Source organism: Sinocyclocheilus rhinocerous, unplaced genomic scaffold, assembly GCF_001515625.1.
Source record: "Sinocyclocheilus rhinocerous isolate Xijiao unplaced genomic scaffold, SAMN03320098_v1.1 scaffold1393, whole genome shotgun sequence".
Taxonomy (NCBI): domain Eukaryota; kingdom Metazoa; phylum Chordata; class Actinopteri; order Cypriniformes; family Cyprinidae; genus Sinocyclocheilus; species Sinocyclocheilus rhinocerous.
In genome coordinates, this window is record NW_015625613.1 from 564080 (window position 1) to 584919 (window position 20840).

General features: G+C 36.5%; 3 protein-coding genes and 1 long non-coding RNA gene across 5 annotated transcripts in view; 2 read left to right on the forward strand and 2 right to left on the reverse strand.

Moving 5' to 3' along the window:
- LOC107758636 (calcium/calmodulin-dependent protein kinase kinase 1-like) overlaps positions 1–1780 on the forward strand; it is a 9468-nt gene extending 7688 nt beyond the window's left edge. For both annotated transcript variants that reach the window (XM_016576434.1, XM_016576425.1), the window contains 3 exons: positions 897–1000; positions 1111–1137; positions 1266–1780. In XM_016576434.1, the coding sequence (XP_016431920.1) occupies positions 897–1000; positions 1111–1137; positions 1266–1338 (204 nt within the window). In that variant the 3' untranslated portion in view covers positions 1339–1780. The remainder of the gene's footprint in view (positions 1–896; positions 1001–1110; positions 1138–1265) is intronic.
- Positions 1781–7673: 5893 nt separating this feature from the next.
- On the reverse strand, positions 7674–13013 carry ywhag2 (3-monooxygenase/tryptophan 5-monooxygenase activation protein, gamma polypeptide 2). Its single transcript, XM_016576447.1, has 2 exons — positions 12775–13013; positions 7674–9740 (listed from the first exon to the last, which is right to left on the reverse strand). The coding sequence occupies exons 1-2, from the start codon at positions 12859–12861 to the stop codon at positions 9084–9086; spliced, it is 744 nt and encodes a 247-aa protein (XP_016431933.1). The 5' UTR covers positions 12862–13013; the 3' UTR covers positions 7674–9083.
- A 4039-nt stretch (positions 13014–17052) lies between these two features.
- Positions 17053–19250, forward strand: LOC107758659 (RIMS-binding protein 2-like). Its single transcript, XM_016576458.1, has 5 exons — positions 17053–17351; positions 17535–17697; positions 17865–17968; positions 18239–18310; positions 18393–19250. The coding sequence occupies exons 1-5, from the start codon at positions 17145–17147 to the stop codon at positions 18456–18458; spliced, it is 612 nt and encodes a 203-aa protein (XP_016431944.1). The 5' UTR covers positions 17053–17144; the 3' UTR covers positions 18459–19250.
- Positions 18881–20694, reverse strand: LOC107758667 (uncharacterized). The gene is made up of 2 exons (XR_001642047.1): positions 19771–20694; positions 18881–19265 (listed from the first exon to the last, which is right to left on the reverse strand). It is a non-coding gene; the product is annotated as an uncharacterized LOC107758667 (long non-coding RNA).
- Between the last annotated feature and the right edge of the window lie 146 nt (positions 20695–20840).

Here is a 20840-nt window from a genome sequence, read left to right on the forward strand (position 1 = left end):
AGGTCAGCTTTGTGCATGCGCCGCTCAGAAGTGACGAATGCGGAAACGCAGTGGAGAGATCAAAACAAAACAACGGTCACGAATTAGAAGTACAAATCGAGGATTTGTAAAGAAGAATGTCGGAGGATTTCGATATAAGCCAAGAGGAGACTGGTTTTCCTTTGCTAAATTAAGGAAACTTTGCTTCCTTTGCTCCTGTTAACAAACGTTGGTTTTCACGAGACTCACCGGCGCATGCGCAGCGCCGACATCTTATGTCATCCTCATGCTATTTCCGTGTACAACTGTTGGCGCAAGCTAGATTAAAGTGATTATTACTTTTTGAATATGGATATTTTTCTTACAAAAACGCATCGATTCGCTACAGGAGGCCTTTGTTCACCCCCCGGAGCCGTGTGAGAGACTTTGGACTGATGCATGCAACACCCGCTGAGTGGCATTAAACAGCTTGAAAGATCAAAGACAATTTTTAATATAACTCCGAGTGGATTCGTCTGAAAGAATAAAGTAATATACACCTAGGATGCCTTGAGGGTGAGTAATTTATGGGCTAATTTTCATTTTTGGGTGAACTAACCCTTTAATTTACATTTTTTAATTTTATTTTAATGTATTTTCACCCAAAAATGAACATTCTGTCATCATTCGATCATTCGATCATTTGTTCCAAACCTGTATGCATTTCTTTCTTCTCCTGAACACAAAATAAGAAACTTTGAAGAATATCGGTACCCAAAAAGTTGATGGTAGCCATTAACTTCCATAGTATTAACAAATAAATTCAATGGATGTCAATGGCTACCGTCAATTGTTTAATATCTGTGGCACAAAAAAGTCCCATGTTGTGGATCTAGAAGTAAAATAAAGTGAATTTGTGTTCTGCCCTGTATTTTAAGATCCTGGTTAAGTCCATGCTGCGGAAGCGCTCCTTCAGTAACCCGTTCGAGTGTCCCAGCCGCAGGCAGGGCAGGTCCATGTCCGCCCCTGGAGGTCTGACTGTGTAAGTCCAGAATGCACATCACTGCGTCCTACTCAATACTGATTCTCATAATACCTGTGATTTCACTGACACTGATATTTTGTTCTTCTTTCTCTCAATAATTTCTGCAGGGATATGTCGCTGTTTCGCCCTCTAAGGTATCTCACAATAGACCTCACTGCCATGATAATCAGCTAAATTAAGTATTTCAACTCAGTGCTCATGTTTCAGTGTATGTGTGTGTGTTAATACATATTCATATTTTGATGGTCTGTGTCTCCAACAGCAGAGGGAGTAACAGTAATGGAAGCAGAGAGGGGGAGCTAGAAAACCTTATCGAGGATGAAAGTTTTCCTTAAATTTGAAAATATCATTTTTCAGATTGGCCCAGTTGTGGGATTAGACATTTTTTTCCCCATCTGCACTAGAGTATTTTGAGCATTACCATGATGCGTTACATTTTAAATTCTGTATACTGTACACACTGCATGATGAAAGGTTAGATTTGGAGGTAACTTTCACATATAATGCAGAATCTGGTAATACTTTATATTAGAGTAATATTTGTGTTCCATTGCATTTACGTGCCAAATTTCAAGTAAAATTGAAAGAAATTTAGATTTAAATGCATGTATAAAAAGAGTGATACAGTGCATTCGACAGATAAGCATGTCATCATTTTGATGAGATGTATTAAAAGTCTATGTGTTATCAAAGGTCTGTATGCTGTTTCATCGTCCTTTTGAGGTTTTGATATTGTATTGTGCATTTAATCTGTGGACACACACACATATATAAAATTTAAAATAAAAATAATTTATTTTATGTGACATTTTAATAATGTATATCTAATTTATTATTTATTTATTTATTTATTTAGTGATAGACTTAAATCGATGGGATAAAAATGTTATGAATGAATAAATAATTTAAATTAATTTCATAATTAATCATTTAACCTTTCTTATTAAGTTAAATAAAGAGAGAGGCCTGTTTAAATTTTTTTTTAATTTTTTTTTTAATTTTTTTTTTATAATAGTCACTGGCTAAACATCTATTGTAATTAAGTATTTTTGATCATATAAAAATAAGAATATTAAGAACATATTGCATTCTGAGTATAGGCCCCTGGGCTCCTTTAGTGTGCACTATTACTAATCTCTACGGATGTACTTTAGTGCCTCTGTGAGGTTGTTCTCTGATTAGCAACAAAAACCCTAGGGACTCTGTATGCCACTCTTTTTAAAAATAACCGTCTAAGGGAGATAGCATGTCAGGATAAGAGCTCCATTATGGCCCAGACAGAAGTGTCAACATAGTGAACGTCACTGCTGTTTCTCTTTAAAGTTATGATGACAGTCATAACGATTCAACAGTCCACGAACGTTCAATAATCTTTCATTACAAACGCACACTCAGGATGTATTACAGAGCTTAATTAGCCTATATCAAGCATAAGTGTATTTTTATCTGTCAAAGAACATTCATTTTATCTAAATAAGTAGCTACATTTTCTGAAGAAAATGTGAATGGATGTTGTGCTTTGCTATGCAGTTTCAAGGGGTCTAAACAAACATTGATGTGTATCACATTTATTGGCTTTGCAGGACATTCCAGGATGTTTATCCTTTTTCTTAACAGTACAACAGTTTAGTCCTCAAATACAAGGACACAGTTCTTATCTTTATTATCTGTAACATTGTCAGTCCATAACACTGAAGAGAAAACAAAATTAAATGAACTGAAATGAATACATCACTTTGTCTTACTACAAATGACTGGCATGATGAGCTGTAGGTTGGTATATGCGGTGCTGGGAAGCTGTCGGCAGCTGTAAGGAGGTTTGGGATTGGGGTGGATAATGAAGGAAAATGGGCCACTGGATTTTACAATGTGGCTTTTTATATCAGAGCTTCAGCCTCATGGGTAATTCAGGACACAGGATGCGAGCATATTAATTTGATTCATATTTAGACTCCCACTTTGTGGTGTCTCTCCAAAGTATTCTGCAAAAACCTGGCAAACATTAAAATGGTGTAATTATCATAGAAAAGCAAAGAACAGATAATCCCAGTGTGTTAAATTCCAGATTTTTTTCGGAGAAGCTTTTATTTTGCCTCTTTCTCTAGGGTAAATCTCACAAAATGTGTCCAAGACCTACACACATTTCACCCCATTTTAAATTATATTTAACAAAATCAAAGCTCAAAATCAATCTCCTCTCTCAAATTCCCATTATTTTTATTACTGCATATTGTGTAATGCATTAAATAACTCTTATAAGAGTAAGGTTGGGAATTGAAAATCAATTCCAATTCCAGAATCAGATACTTAAGGTCAGGTATCGGATACTTGTTGTAAAATTAAAATTAAAATTCTACCAATCAATTCCTGTGTGCGCATCTTTTTTTTTTTTTTTTAGGTGGCAAAAGGGGGCTGTTAAAAATGTATTTGTCTTTGAATCATTCATTCAAGAGATTCATTCAAAAACACTGATTCATCCAGTAAACAAGTAAATCTTGAGCGAGTCCATGAATCATTCCATTCATAAATTCCATGAGATTTTGTTTAGTTGTCTAATATTTTTTCTTCACAATTGTGAGAGAACTACAACCTCCATTTAAAAAAAAAAAGTCTCAATTTATCCAGAATCGTGCAGCTTTGTTTTGCACACAAACTGCTCTTAATTGAGTCCAGTTTTTATGTAGCCAGCTGATTTTTGTTCATGGTATTCAGCAGCAATTAAATGTTTTGCAAAAAGAGACGCAGAATAGCTTAAATATGTCTGACATCTAAATGTTTGACTTCATTTTTTTTTTTAACCACATTGGAATCGAAACTGGGAATCGATAAGAATCGGAATCGATAAGCAGAATCGGAATTGGAATTGATCAAATTCAAACGATACCCAACCCTATATAAGAGTATATGTATATGTGTGTGTGAGTGAGAGAGAGAGAGAGAGAGAGAGAGAAATACAGAGAAAAATGTTCTCAGTGGTCATAATATACGATTAATTTAAAGAAATGTAATTTATTTCTTTTGATTTTGAACGTAACCTAATAACCTTGAAAGAATCTGTGATATTCTCTAATCTAAAACTTGTTAAAATAAATCTTTCTGAAAAACATTGTAGTAAAGATTGTGATAATAACAGAACTGTGCAACACAATAGTTTTCTGCTTGGTAATCCTAAGAATGCACTTTACATTACAAAACCTTCAGCTTTCAAATCCACACTCAGTTTTCATAATTAATCTGTTGTTTGTCACATGAGGTATTCAGGACAAAACATGAACAGGGTTTACCATTATAATTCACGTTCTAACCACTTAGTGATCAGACAGCGCTCCGTTCACATTATCAATATTCAGATTACTTACTCAACATATGGTAAGCATGTGTTTGCCTGCTGTTATTCCCCTGGGTGTGTACCATGTACTTTCAAACAGCAAATAATTTAGCAGACACTTATAACGTAAGGTTAATACACCTGTACTCAACATAATTAGTCACTGTTCACAGATCACTGCTTGTACAATTTACATTTGTTGACCGTGTAAGAGCCCATAGAGCATTTACGTATATTACCTTACGTGCGGGTGCGGGCATGATTTGTAACTTGAATGTGCGTGGCTTCCGGTGTCATCCACTTCCAGTTATTTTAGCTGTGTAAAACAGGTTGTTGTGTCGCTTTATATCGCTGGTATTTCTTAACAAACTATTTTTATGTATTGCTGTAATTCCAAACACTGGTTTGTAGCGGAAATAGTAGGCTACTGTTTACTGCACTTTGTTATTCTTGAATCGCGAGTCTCATATATTCAAATAACTTCCGCGTTGGATGAACAGTGGATACAATCAAAAACAACGTAATTCCTCATTGAGGAAAACATGATGTTCAAATCAAGAGTGTCATATTTCTATACAGAATTAGAATTGCATTCATTCCAGGTTGGAATATTTTCATTAGACAGGCAGTTTGTGAAAACCGTGGATGGAGAGGTCAAAACCGTTGGTAAGTGCTCTTTATAGACTTGTTACATAATAAAGGAAGCGTTGAAGTGTCCCTTTTCCCTTTGGACTATTCAGAGACACTCCTGCTAATATTACCACTGCACGTATTTCAATGTAAAATCTGTTACTAAAATAACTAAATGTGTAAGTAAACCTAAAAGACCCCTTTTTATTTAAATTAAGTTCCTAAAATGTAAACATGTGGTTTGTTTTCTCATTTGTACAGCATTATACTCTTTTTGTTACTGTAATCTCTCATATCTGATCATATTTGCTGCATTTGTAACAAATTAAGATCATTATCTCATCTTAACTGTGAAATATTCAAATGCTAATTGTGGCCTAGAGTGAAATTGATGTCCTTTGGTGACTGTTTGAACAGGTAGGCCTACAAGAGCCACAGTCATATCAAGTCAAATTTATTTGTATAGTGCTTTTCACAATACACATAATTTCAAAGCAACTTTACAGAAGGTCATATTGTCTGTAATGCCTTATTGCGTTAACATAGCATTTTTAGGGATCAGTGATATGGCGATAGGACATTAGCTTCAATTAATTTACAACGTCATTACTTAAAACATTTTTTATGTTTTTAATAAGGAAGTTTGTTGTCTAGACAAGGGGTTTCCAGTCTTTTAGCTGCCGCATACATATGATCATCCTGGTGCGATCCTAAAATTAGCTGTATATTTTAATCTATTTATACCCAGTTTATGCCCAGACCAAATGTATACTGTGAAATTTTTTTTAATCAAATATAAAAAATATATATATATCAAATATTCATAAAATATTATTTGGAAAATATTAATTTCTATTATGTCAAATAAAAAAATCTACTCACTATAGTGCCGAACTGTTATATGTATTATTTATTTATATTAATTTATTAAAATTTGTTTTTATATATATTTCATTTATATTATTTAATTCGTTGAATCTTTATATTTTTATAAATGTCTCTCTTTTTTTTTGGTCAATACAATGAAGTTAATGTACACTAAAACTGTTTGGTTGCCAGCATTCTTCAAAACTTCTTCCTTTGTGTTCCACAGAAGACATAAAGTCATACAGGTTTGGAACAACATATGGGTGAGTAAACGATGACCAAATTTAAATTTTTGGGTCAATTATCCGTCTAAATATGTCTATAGGTTTACTTGTTCATCTGTAACCGTAAGGGCCACAATTCATTTACCAGTGGTTTTTATGACGTATATCTCGGCATATTTTTGTTATTGATTTGGAAGTCGTTTTAAGCAGATGGGATCTTAGACCAAGGCACATCACAAATCTTTGGCATTCGGCTTTATACAGATGGTACAATGTGTTAATGAATGTTCTGCTTTTTTTTTCTTCTCCAGATTAAACTTTAAATGTGAACACCCTTGAGGGGCAGAGATGGACATATTACATCCTATTCCAATTGTCCCTGTTTATCAGACGATCAAGTATGAAATCAATTAAACAAGCCTCAATAGAACAGAAAGAAATAATGCAGCACATATATTTGAGGTGACAAATATTCAGCTGAGAAGCCTTATCTGAACAATTTAACCAGGGCAAACATATTCAGATCTTTCTATCTTGCATCCGATCATAATGCAGCAGAAAATGGTGGCTTGCTCTTTTTGTCTACATGACAGAGTCTCAGTGTGAACGAGGGGAGACAAGTTTCCCTTGAATTTTAATGGTGTCTCTGATGTTCTGATGTTTATCTCTTTGCAGGTTGTTCTAGGTGTCTGAACAGTGCCAATGGGAAAGGGGATGTTTTTTTCTCCAGCCCTAGCAACATGCACGGGATTGGTGGATATGACAGCTCACTGTGCCTGCGATTGGCTGTTATTGTGGACCATTTTGAGCAGAGAAATTCATCTCTTGCTCTACTGGGTGTGGGTTGCTGTAGGAGGCTGCAGCAGAATGCTGAAAGAGCTAGCAATTCAGTCTGTAAGTTTGTTTTACCTCCATAATATGAAAAAGAAATAGAAACAAACGCAAAAGGTACTAGAATGAAGCGTGATTTCAGATGGTGCTCGTACAGTTTAGGTGGCAGTCGCACATCACGTTCATTTCAGAGAGCAGAAGAGATCCGAGTTTAGCATCAGTGGGATAATTATTCAAATAATTAGTCATGCTGATAATGAATTCAATTGGAAATGTCTACAGGCATGCAGGTTTGTCATGTGACCTTCAAATGAAAAAAAAGTCAGTCATTTCTTTGCAGTTTCTACCCTCATCAAACATCAAATGATTTTTAATGCAGGCATGCCGTAACTAAAGCCAATAATACGGTCCTTATCGAGGAACATTCGTATGTCAAGCACATTATTATGTTGTGGAGAGGTGAGCTCTGCAATGCAGTGCTGAGCACTAATCATGGAGAGTAGGTGCAATGCAGAGAAGAACCATTTGGTCTTCTTAAATTCAGTTGTGAATTCACCAGTGTTTGAACCTGTTGGCATCTTGAGCTTTGAAACATATGATGATGCTTAACTGTAGATTGGTTGACAAGAACAACAGGACTTGGATTTGAGCACACGTTGCAAATTTCGTGCTGTAATTCAGTACTTTATGTAATTGTTTGCTTTCTCTTTTTTTTAGATGAGTCAATAATGGAAAACAATACACACGACCAGCATTGATTGACATGATGCATCTATGACTACTTGAATACTTTTTTCTGTCTTTTTATTGTTATAATTATTTTGGCTCTTGTGCAACTGCTACATAGTTATTCACATTCAAGATATTGTCACTCAGGATACAGCTAAAAGTAAAAAAATAAAATAAAAAAAGAAAGAAAGAAAGGAAAAAGCAAAGAAATGACCATTTATGATCCGAAGTTCTGAATCGGTCATGGAAACACTGATTCGGTAACGTCACTGTTGTTTAAACCACACGTTCAATGTGCATAATATGACAAGAAGAGCACTCATATATTGTTCAGAGAGCAAAACATTGCTTAACAATGTCATGGTTACAATTTACCAAGAAACACACCGGTACATTTAAGTGATCAGTAGTGTTTTTCGAAAGTCAGCCTAGCTAAAGAAAAAACATTCCATGTCACAACGGCAACGCCTATAACAGATCGATTTATTGTTAACAATCACAATTTTGGAATAGCAAATCAAAACGAAAACTGATCAATTATAAATAAACAATATGAAGCCAGTTTACTTTTCAATTATAGGAATACATAACATCCAAGTTATAAGTTAATAAAGTCAAGCTATTGTATAAATACATCACCAGCATGCACAATATTGAATCATTGATAGTATTGTTGTAATTATCTTACACTGACAAAACAGTATACTTGGCAAGTGCAAAAATAAGTTAAACACAGAAGTAAACCACAAACTTTGAAGCTGCAATATTTTCCAGTTTTCTTTCATTTCTTTTTTTTCTTATTTTTAAAAAAAAAACAGATCAGTCTCTGCCTTTTCCCCAACCTGTCCTTCAAAAAAGTCAATGGTTCCAGTAGTATCAGACTGTGATGAATATATGACAATGACTAAACTTTACCTGTTTTGGTGCATTCAAAAGAACACAATTTTATTCAACGCACTTCCATCTAATAGCTATTTAATTCGAATTTCCAGTTCAGTTAATTGAGCGCATACAGGATGATTCAAATGAATCAACTCGTGACTAATACTGGAACCATTTAATACTATTTTTACTCTTCGAACGCCACCTTACCCTCTTTTTGAAATGCTTTTCTACTACCCAAAACATAAATAAGCAGCATCCCTTTGAAATACATCAGTCCATATGCCAGTGTGAGGCTGCCATTCCCAACCAACAACGACCGTTTCCGGCTGATTGACTGACATTTCAGTGGTTTTGGCAAATGTCAAAGAGAACCAAGAAGAGGGAGGCCCATTCAACTATATATATTTCTGTATATATTCAAACTAGGACTTCAGCCCCCCCCCTCCCCCTTTACCGCCCTTGATATTTTTTTTCTTTTAACTCGTGGAAAAATAAAGAACTGCTGCTGCAGAGGAAACCATGGCAAAAGCTGCTGCCAAAGTCCACCAGCCATTTTTATGTTTCTAAATTGAGAACTTGTCAACTTTTAATTGTTGCCCTCCCCACCCTCATCATCTTGCTGGTCACTCGTCCACAGTGTTAAGTTGTCTCGGAGGAGCTGCATGATGAGGGTTGAGTCTTTGTAGGAGTCCTCATTGAGGGTGTCGAGCTCGGCGATGGCGTCGTCGAAGGCCGTCTTGGCGAGATGACAGGCCTGCTCCGGAGCGTTCTGGATCTCGTAGTAGAAGACCGAGTAGTTGAGGGCCAATCCCAGCCGGATGGGGTGAGTGGGCTGCATATGCTCTTTGCTGATCTCGTGAGCCTCGTTGTAGGCCTTCTCGGAGGATTCCACCACGGTGGAGCGCTTCTCGCCCGTGGCCACCTCGGCCAAGTAACGGTAATAGTCTCCCTTCATCTTCAGGTAGAAGACCTTGCTCTCGTGCTGGGTGTCGCTGCAGTTCTTGATCAGGAAGTTATCCAACAGGTTGAGCACGTCTTGGCACACGGCCTCCAGCTCCTTCTCAATCTTCTCGCGGTAGGCCCTCACCATCTCGATCTTCTTCTCGTTGCCATCCGCGGATGTCTTCTGCTCGATGCTGGAGATGACCCTCCAGGATGAGCGCCGAGCGCCTACGACGTTCTTGTAGGCGACGGACAAGAGGTTCCTCTCTTCGTTGGACAAGGCCTCGTTCAACTCGGTTACCTACAAAGGAAGGAAATAGAACGCTGTTTGAGGAAAGAGACGTACATCATCCAGCAAGGTAATAACAAGCTTTTCTTGTTACGCAACTAATTTAGCGATAAAATGAACGTGCAACAGTTAATGTTTCAGTTGCATAATGATAATATCCACAGAGAGCTTCATCGGCTGGCAGAATGCATTGTGCAGCCATGAGCTCGAGCTATATGCCAAGTGCAGTTTCCATGGCAATTGTCTCATTTTGTACAGTAGTCCAACTCTATCTAGTGAGATGACAGAGTGCTAGCGCTACACAATACACTAGAGGTGAAATCACTTCAGCCGAGAGTGGGGGCAGGGGCGGGAGGCGAAATGTTCCCACATACCCTCCAGGGCAGCTGCAGTGTAAGTTAACACGATCGCTGTGCGGCAGTTCATGTGTTACAGTGGCCTTCTCGCTGACCTTTTCTCTTGCCAAACTGGGACGGCTATACTACATATGTAAAACGGGTTTGATTCCATATTTTCACGAGGATAAGTCATAAATCACTCATGTCAACTACAGATCTCCTTCTAGTCAACAGAGCCTCTTTGTGGTGCAATTACATAATATCATGGGTTAAATTGTTTTCTGTACTCTCTTGAAAATAAAGGTTTCAAAACGGTGTTTTCGCAGTGATGCCACATTTTGGTCTTTGTGTGAAGAACATTTTAATAATCTGAAGAACCTTTTCCACTATAGATAACCTTTTTTGGAATGGAAAGGTTCCATGAATGTTAAAGGTTCTTCATGGAACCATCAAAGCCAATAAGGACCTTTATTTTTGTAAGTGTACCACTTTTCAAATGCCATGTGCTTCAGATCAAGGTGTTTGATTTTAGCTACCAGCCACAAAAGCTAAAATTATTCCCTCAAAGTCCTCAGAATACAAAGAGAACTGAATTCAAAGGCAGCTTAGACAATTCAATAAAGATCAGAGTAGGAAACAGGAACACTGCTCACACAGGAAGACGGGACTCATTACGAAACAGAGGCAGGAGGATATGAAATGGTTTTATTTAAACACACGTATTGCTATTTACGCAATATTAATTTGGCATGCCTTTCACAGACAGATAGTAACAGATATTTGTGGTGGGTGATGGGTAACCTTGTTACCTAGGTAGCCGTGTTGCAATCGCATGCAAATATTTACATGGAAGGAAGACTTTCACAAATGTAAAGTAAGAACTAGATGATCTCACTCCAATGTGAAGTTTGAAGCTTGGCCTATTGCTGCTTGTCTCTTTGGCCGGACGCATCAAGATAATGAAGGCCTGTGGGCACTTTCCCATCAGGTCTGTGGCTAAATGGGCTTTTATCTATAGGACTGAAGTAACTTTAGAGTCAAACTGCTTTTAAATCTCCCCCACTGATCCATGAAGCTAAAATTGCCTGTCCTGCATACACAACAATCTTTGCAAGGATGGGAACATTCCCTTTTAACAGCCATTTGAGATTTAGACCAAGGTAATATGGCTCTAAGATAATACAACCATTTTAGCTAAATTGATCGGGTGGATCTTGTCTGTCACTACTCTATGTTTCAATCAATACACTTAATCTAATATTGCACATTTTGGTATTAAATCAAGACTTTATTGTAAAACACTGCTAATGAGTGCCAACACATCTGGGGTTGTAAATTAACAGATTTTGCACCCAGTTGCTTTATGACTGTTTCAGTATGAAGATCATTTATTGGACAATGAACAAAGAACAAAGAGTATTGAGGCAGACACATCTACATGTCATTTTTAATTAAGTCAGAAACGTATTACCACGGGTAAGAACCATTCAATCACTCCAGAAATAAGAGATGCTAGATGACATCCCTCCAGAAAAAAGCATGATGTCAAACCTAGACAAAGCAGAAAACGCAGGGGTCCTCCTCAATCTCCATAAGTCTGTGTAAGACTAGTCTCCTAAATGCCCTCACTCGGAAGGGAATGTAGTCAGGATGCTGACGGTGAAGAAGCATTAGAGATGCAGATGTTCCCCTTCTCCCCCCCTCGAGAAGCCCTAAGGCCTTGACCGAATTCATTCTGGTGCCCTGTATGCTCATCCTCTCAAATACTGTTCACAGAAATAATATTCACTATGAATTAACACTGTACAAGAGGTACACTGCCTTTAATAATATATAAATCGGTGGGTTTGAAACAAGAAGGAATATCCAATCTGAATCATGGACCTTACTGCAATATGACAAGGATGGAAGATTCTAGAAGGAATGCTGCTGCCTCTAACGTTGGTTTAGAGGAAATATCTAAATAACTCCCATTTGTGGAAAATGAATATGCGAAGGCATAACTAAATTGTGAGGATGCGTGAGTAAAACAAAAAATAAAGGCAGTTGGAATTTATATATGCTGATGATGGAAGAAGAATATCTAATGCATTTATGACATTTATACTACACTATGCTTGGGTGATGAACAGCAATGACAATACGCCTGTTTCTAGTGTAAAATCAAATACTATGTGTTATGAGCATGAATGTGCAGTATGTTACACAAAGCAACGATTTAAAAAAAGAATAATGTGCAAAATATTGATTTTCTTTTTTTCATTATTTTTTCATTTCATTAATGCTGAAAGCTATGTTGAAACATCTTTATTTGTCATGTGTTGTCTCATTCATTTGATTGTGGGCTCGGTAAGACAGGAGGCACCGCCCAAGATCCAGACAGTCTACACCCGATCCACTGCACTCTCATTAATAAAGCACTGATTTATCATAGATCATCACCCCAAAAATGATTATATGACACTATATTAAAGGCTCCCGTTACATGCCATATTTTACTGTAACTCAACCTATATGATCATTCACAATTAGCCTACCATTTTTCCGTCAATCGAGCGTATAGTATGCATAATACGAAAATTATATATTTTTTAATTATTTATGTATTTTGTTAAATAGGTAGATAGATAGATAGATTTAGCGATCGTTGGTCAAACTAAACCATCAAACAAATAAAACCCCAAGGGTAAATTGAAAGTATGACTTACCGATTTCATGGCTGCTGCCATATCATCATATCTCTCTGCCTGCTCAGCCAGCCTGGCTTTTTGAACCAGCTGCTCGCGGTCAACCATGTTATGATTTGGACGATATTATTTGTTTTTTGGGGAAAAACAGTAATATTGTATGAGCTATGCGGTGCAATTCAATGAACGAGAGCCTCTGCAGCTGTTCCTTGCTGTCTGCGCTCGTGCCGACGGGCCACCCTCGCCCCTCCTCTCGCGCTGGAGGGCTACGTCAGGGTTCTAAACGTGGGTGCTATGGCAAGCTGGTACGACATTTATTCCTTAAAACTAACTAGGCCTTGTCTATTGGTATGTAACTAGCACTTTTTTAAGGTAAAACTTTATTATTTACATTATCATTTTACATATTTTATTATAATTTAAATATTTTATTTTAATATTATTTATTATTTTATTATTATTTTAACAGTAAACTATGCATATATCACCCATGGGTCGCGGAAGCAGGGGGCCGCCTGGGCCCAGGTTACTTTTGAGGTCTGGTACAAATATTACATGGGATACAAAAATACAGGCTATAGGCTCATATGTATGCACGTTTAATGCACAAACAGTCTACACAGCAGGCTACATTTCTGTGTTGCAAACTTTAAATAATAACGAAAGTATTGGGATAAATGTTTCTAGTCCGGATATAGACTCTGATGTTGTGGCAGCCTCGATCAAAATGGGTAATTGGCCTTTGGAACTAATGATACGTTTCAAATAAAGATTGTATATGTTACATTATGCCAGTAGGTGGCGAACAGTGACTTTTAAATGTATTTGATGTCTGAATCATTCATTCAAGAGATTCAAAAACTCTGGATGAAACTTCATATATTAATTTCAAATTATTTTTTAAATAATGAATTAATTTAAATTAATACATATTTTTAAATAATGAATTAATTTAAATTAATAAATATTTTTAAATAGACATTTATAAATAGAATTATATCATTAAATAAAACATTTTGTCAGAAACTCAATTAAATTGAGTTAAACCCAACCCTATGGTAAGTACATATTTCCTTTAGTAAGTACAGTAAGTGTTGTTAATTATTATTACTCAGTATTTAAATGTACAATTACACTGTAACAAGGACACCGTAAAATAAAATGTAAACGTTTTTAATTAGTCCAATATTGATATTGACATGTATTCCAATAGTGACTAATATTTATTCAGTTTACTGTTTATTAACTACATTCTAGTACTATTACAATGGTGACAAGTAACAATGTTAATATAATTAGTAGTATTGGGTCTGAGTCTACCTTGTTGTGTCGAGTCTTTAAGTTGGAGTGGGAGACGTTTATTAATGTCTTGTCATCTTTTATGTCTTTACTTTTCTCTAAATGCTTATAGTAACAATTGAGATATATACTTTTATGAGTGTCACATAAATATATATTTGTCTAATCCTAGTACTATTAAATAACTTACAGTAAAGTAGATACTACTAACTAGTAACGTAAAATAGGAAATGTTTAAAGAATAAATGTAAAAATGGCTTGCCATATAGGTGCCTCACTCATGATGTAATAGTCCTTATATGGGAGTCAAGAGGCCACATATCAGCAGTGATGTTGATGGCACATCAGAGGTCTTCTAAGAACAAATGCAATATGGGAGAATGAGTCACCCCATTACCATATCTAGCACCCCTCCTGTATAGAGTGGAGGATTTTGGGGATGACACAATTATTGTAACATTTAGGATAATGTGTCTCATGTTTTGTCTATGCTTAGAAAGGTTATAGATATCAGACTGATGGAGCAGACAAGCGACTAGGATCTTCATATGAGTCATTTTACAAAACTAGCTAAACTGAACAAAATTATAAACGCAACACTTTTGTTTTTGCCCCCATTTTTCATGAGCTGAACTCAAAGATCTAAGACTTTTTCTATGTACACAAAAGGCCTATTTCTCTCAAATATTGTTCACAAATCTGTCTAAATCTGTGTTAGTGAGCACTTCTCCTTTGCCGAGATAATCCATCCACCTCACAGGTGTGGCATATCAAGATGCTGATTAGACAGCATGATTATTGCACAGGTGTGCCTTAGGCTGGCCACAATAAAAGGCCACTCTAAAATGTGCAGTTTTACTGTATTGGGGGGTCCGGGGGGGTCCGAAAACCAGTCAGTATCTGGTGTGACCACCATTTGCCTCACGCAGTGCAACACATCTCCTTCGTATAGAGTTGATCAGGTTGTTGATTGTGCCTGTGGAATGTTGGTCCACTCCTCTTCAATGGCTGTGCGTAGTTGCTGGATATTGGCAGGAACTGGAACACGTTGTCGTATACGCCGATCCAGAGCATCCCAAACATGCTCAATGGGTGACATGTCCGGTGAGTATGCTGGCCATGCAAGAACTGGGATGTTTTCAGCTTCCAGGAATTGTGTACAGATCCTTGCAACATGGGGCCGTGCATTATCATGCTGCAACATGAGGTGATGGTCGTGGATGAATGGCACAACAATGGGCCTCAGGATCTCGTCACGGTATCTCTGTGCATTCAAAATGCCATCAATAAAATGCACCTGTGTTCGTTGTCCATAACATACGCCTGCCCATACCATAACCCCACACATTCCTGCAGTCCGCATGCCAATTGCACGCTCCCTCAAAACGTGCGACATCTGTGGCATTGTGCTGTGTGATAAAACTGCACATTTTAGAGTGGTCTTTTATTGTGGCCAGCCTAAGGCACACCTTTGCAATAATCATGCTGTCTAATCAGCTTCTTGATATGCCACACCTGTGAGGTTGATGGATTATCTCGGCAAAGGAGAAGTGCTCCTGAACAGATTTGTGAACAATATTTGAGAGAAATAGGCCTTTTGTGTACATAGAAAAAGTCTTAGATCTTTGAGTTCAGCTCATGAAAAATGGGGGCAAAAACAAAAATGTTGCGTTTATAATTTTGTTCAGTGTATTTGTATCCCTTATATGGGTTTTTTCTTTTTCATTGTTCTCTATAATTATTTAATAAGCGCCATAGATAAAATTGACAAACATTTGGAACTTTTTTATGTTTTTAAAAGTGTCTTATGCTCACCAAGTCTGAAAGCCTCTCAAAATACTGTAAAAACAGTAATATTTTGAAATAATATTACAACTTCAAAGAGCTATTTTTTATATGTTAAAATGTAATTTATTCATGTAATTCAAAGCTGCAGTCATCTTTTAGAAATTATTCTAGAATGTTGATTTGGTGCTCAATTATTATCAATCATAATTTGTGCTCAAGTACTAATAATTGTTCTTATTATCAATGTTAAAAGCCGTTTTTGTTTTATATATATATATATATATATATATATAATGAAATCTTAATACATTTCAGAATTCTGAAGTATTATTTTTCTGACACACTGAAAACTAGAGTAATGGGTACTGAAAATTCAACGTTTTCATCACAGAAATAAATTATATTCTAATATGTTACAGTAGAAAACAGTTATTTTAAATTGTAATAATATTTCACAATATTACTGGTTTTTTTTATATTTTTGATCAAATAAATGCAACCTTATATAAAATAAAGAATATAAAAAATAAATATGTGAGCATAAGATAAATTTTTTTTTTCAAAAACATGCAAATAAATAAATAAATAAATAACTTTTGACTATTAGCTAGTGTTATGAACACTTCAGTAAGTGTGTCAGAATATGGAATTGTGAAGAATATTGTAAATACAAATAGAAAATTCCAGAATAGAATAGAATAGATGCTGTTTTACCTTACCAGTCAACAGTAGAACAGTTAGTCAAGTTCTCTCCCATAACATGGCATTTATACAATATCTCCACAATGTTTTTTGGTTTCCTTAGGTTGACCCATGCAAACCCTTTGTTGACTGCGAAGGATTGTCCTGAAAAGGTGAAAGGGACTTGCAGGGTTACTTCCGTGACGATAATGTGCTTAACAGCTAGCTCTACTTGGCACAGTTCAGAACGGATGGCTCAGCTAATTGGCAGGACTGTGCGCAGCAGGACTGGGCCAAATCCACTGGCAGAGTGTTATTCCAGTTCCTCAATGCTTCAAGCCCCTTTCACACCATGATGTGAAATCTGTTCATTCACTAAAGAGTTTCGTAGACTGTCTTAAAAAATGGACTTGATAACCATTTGACGTGTCAGGTTTTTAGTTGGGGATGTTTCAGGTAAAACTGATTCATTTCCTCCAAGAGGATTAGTCTGAGGCAGATTAGCCTGGCTATCGCTCTTAATGCTAAAACTATAGTGAGCATATGGGTGTTTGCTAACCACCTGTCTGCCTACTAAGGGGACATCAGTTGGACAGTCGCAGGCATAGAGGAAGAAGTCTGGAATGATTGGGCTGGATGTCTATCTGTATCCAGATGGTCTTAGGGTTGCTACACCAGAAGATACAGAGAAGTGGGAATCCGAGAGAGAAATGTTTGAACCGAATATTCGTCTCTTTGTGGCTCTGTTCTCATACAACCCTGCGGTGAGGTCACCAAACCCTGAAACAATGGAGGAGGAACTGTCTTTTGAACAAGGACAGATCATTAAAGTAAAGATATTTATTTTTGGTTTTATATTTACTTCTCGTATCTTGATTAACAATTATTCGGAACTCCATAATAAGTTAAATTTAACTTTCGCATCTTACATGAACCTACTAAATGCATGAAACGCATGATCTTTAGATCATTTCTGTCCTACTTGGCTCATGCTGTGATGTGCTCTTTTGTAGGTATATGGAGATAAAGATGCTGACGGCTTCTATAGCGGAGAGACGGATGGACGCTTCGGTTTTGTGCCGAGCAACATGGTTTCTGAGATTCCTGTGGAAGACGGAGAGCTCAAACTCCATCTGTTCCAGCAGGGGTTTTTACCAGAGGAGACGCCTTCCATAGGCAAGCATTTACATTTATATCTTTCTGTTTGTTTGATTAACCTAGCCATATATTTAAAGGGGTCATATGATGCTATTTCAATTTTTCCTTTCTCTTTGGAGTGTTACAAGCTCTTGAAAAATAGTACACTTGTATGGATCGTGACTACTTCATACTTTTAATTTTAGCACCCAGCGAAACGTCTAGTGTGCCGGATGGTGTGAAGGTCCACAGGATGGTGGCCATTTTTGATTATGACCCATGGGAAAGTTCTCCAAACATGGATATTGAGGTTATTGCTTTTTCCAATAAATACGTACAAAATACAAAAAAATCCTATTTGTTAATTGACAGCATATTATAATATAATACAAACAATATATATTCTATCTATCTATCTATTCATTCATTCATTTATTCATTCATTCACACATCTTAGATATGTATTGATTTATTGATAGCTAGTTGCTTGAACTAGCTATTAAATACATATACAATAATTGAATTTTAAAATATCAAATAGAATTTTAAATCTGTGTGTTTTGGTTGTTTTCTTCTTTAGGATGAGCTTCCCTTTCGTGCAGGAGACATTATATATGTTTTTGGAGAAATGGACAGTGATGGATTTTATTATGTAAGTATTAGGACTCTGTCTACCACGCATGCGTTTTTGTAAAGGTCGTAAGTTAAAGAATGACTGTTTTATATTGATCCAGGGAGATCTACATGGTTACCGAGGTCTTGTGCCATCAAACGTTTTGCAAGCCCTGCCTTGGGACTAAAGGAACTGAGCAATCAGAAATCAGGAACAGGAGAGTGACCTCAGATTGTGAATAGAACCCACTTTACTGAATCCAACTCCAGCTCCAGGTTTTTTTTTTCAATTTTATACATATAACGTGTCTTGTTTCCTGTAATGTGCATGACGTATCATGTCTCTAAATGCACTTGACCTTTCCACTATGCTTAGCATCAATTGAATACATAAAAGGAAATTAATTTCTGATTTATACAAGAGCTTTAGATAGCAGCTAGTGCATTATAGCCTTAAAAGACTGATAATGGTAATTTAAGAATTATTGTTTTATATTGTTTTATGTGTCTTCTTTTCAATACTGAGCTATTTATCTAATGTCCTCCCTGTGCGCAGCAAATGCACTGGTGTTAGTTTAACAACAGCACTATATGTTTTACACACACTTACGCAGTTCAGCTTCATTTTATTACTGTTTCATGAATTCAAAGTTGTTTGATACAAGTTAACATGCACATATAAAGACGAATGCACTCAAAAACATTATTGCATTACAATCAGTCTTGAAACACCATCTTTATTCATATTTAATAAACAAGACATTCAGATTCAGCATCATTTGGTTCTCCATAAGATCATCCTTCGCAGCAAACAGTACACTCATCCATAAAGTAGGAAACACTACACTGTGTAGAGACCTTTAGTAGTGCTGTCTACTTTATGAGTGACTGCACTGATGTTCCCGCCTCTTCTCTTCGAGCTCCAATCCTTTCTTTGCACGTTTCCTCTTATCTCCATGTGCTCCGAATGTTCGTTTTACAGCTATTTGTTAAACCTAAAATGAAAATTAGATTAAAATGATGTAATTAAATAAGTCGGTTGGATGTTCAGCTGCATCAGCTTGAATTGTTCATAGTGAGTCACTGTACATCATAAGAAAGTTTAGAATCATTATTTTTTGCCTGTGCTGTAGTTAAAAGTTAAATATTACATGTGTAATTAACTAATCTAAAAAAAAAAAAAGCAATGTATAATGCCTCCACTTTTGCTGATTTGTATAAAAAATGTATGTGAAATGGATTCAGTGTGAACCATTGGAATTGACTATTAAAGCTTGATCTAATAAAAAAAAAAGAATTGACGTTTTAATAAAAAAAAATTGAGTGTATTCACTTTTGTTAATGATTAACTTCTATTAGTAAGTTCTAGCAAATTCACCTAATTACATTCACTTACATCAAGCAGTTTACCATCCTTTATCATTTAACCAAGTTCATAAAACCAGAAAAATAGTCACATTTATCCAATGTTTTAGATTAAACTGAAGAGCAGTGACTTACCAGTTCTCTGCCTGCTTGATCCCGGAAACAACAGCTAAAAGAGAAAGAAGTTGTCGCCTTTTAACACTTTTTAGGCCACATGGTGCAAACCACAGGAAGAGGCCCTGCAGTCGCTGTCTTAAAGAAGCACGAATGCACGCCTATTGGACTACAGCGAGTTTCGTTCGAAGACGGACTCGAATCAATTCCTTTTAAGGGCATTTTAACCGATAAAAGACAGATCAGAAATGAGAGAAAAGGCACTTGGTCTTTAGCATACATAAAAATCACACAAAGAAATAAAGAGGAAGTCTAGTAAACATGTGATCAGATTGCATCAGGCTTCCACATAGTCTGACGGCGTGGCTTTAAAAACATGATATTCCATCATTTTAAAAACAGCGGTGCTGGTCGGTGAGAAAATATCATCGGTGGAAGATGTTACACTTGTTTTGTGTGTGTTTTTATGAATAGCTTCCTATTAACTTGAATATAATCCTGTTGGCGGCACTTGTAGAGCTCTTTCCTGAGGGGGAGGGGTGGTTGCTATGTTGTACAAAACCACACTGTTTCATCAGCATATTACATATCATTTGAGTCCAATATGAGGGTGTGGTATTGTGTCATATAAATGTGCGACGAGTGTAATTCAAAATCATGGCTTGCTAATTGTACATTAAGATGCTGATAAGTAAAACAGTTATAGATCTTTTGAAATATTATATGCATAACGTGAAGTGAGATTAGCAAATACAATGTCGCATCAGACACTCTTTCTTCTGTGTCACTTTCCTCCGATGCTTCAATTAAACACTTTAGTCCCAGTCTCCCCTGAGTGCGTGGTAGTTTGATAAACAGGAGGCCGCTCTCTTATTCTCCTGAACATGATGTACACGAGATGGACAACCCAAACCTCAAACTCTCGTTTGACACGCACAGACGGAAGTGGGGGATGTGCAGACACTTCTCTGTGATGTACAATGATAATGTACCTAGTGTTGTAAAAAAAAAAACTAGTCAAACATGATTTACAGACCTCCCATGATACGTAACTGGGTGATTATTCAAATATTGGCAGTTTTAGCGCTGGT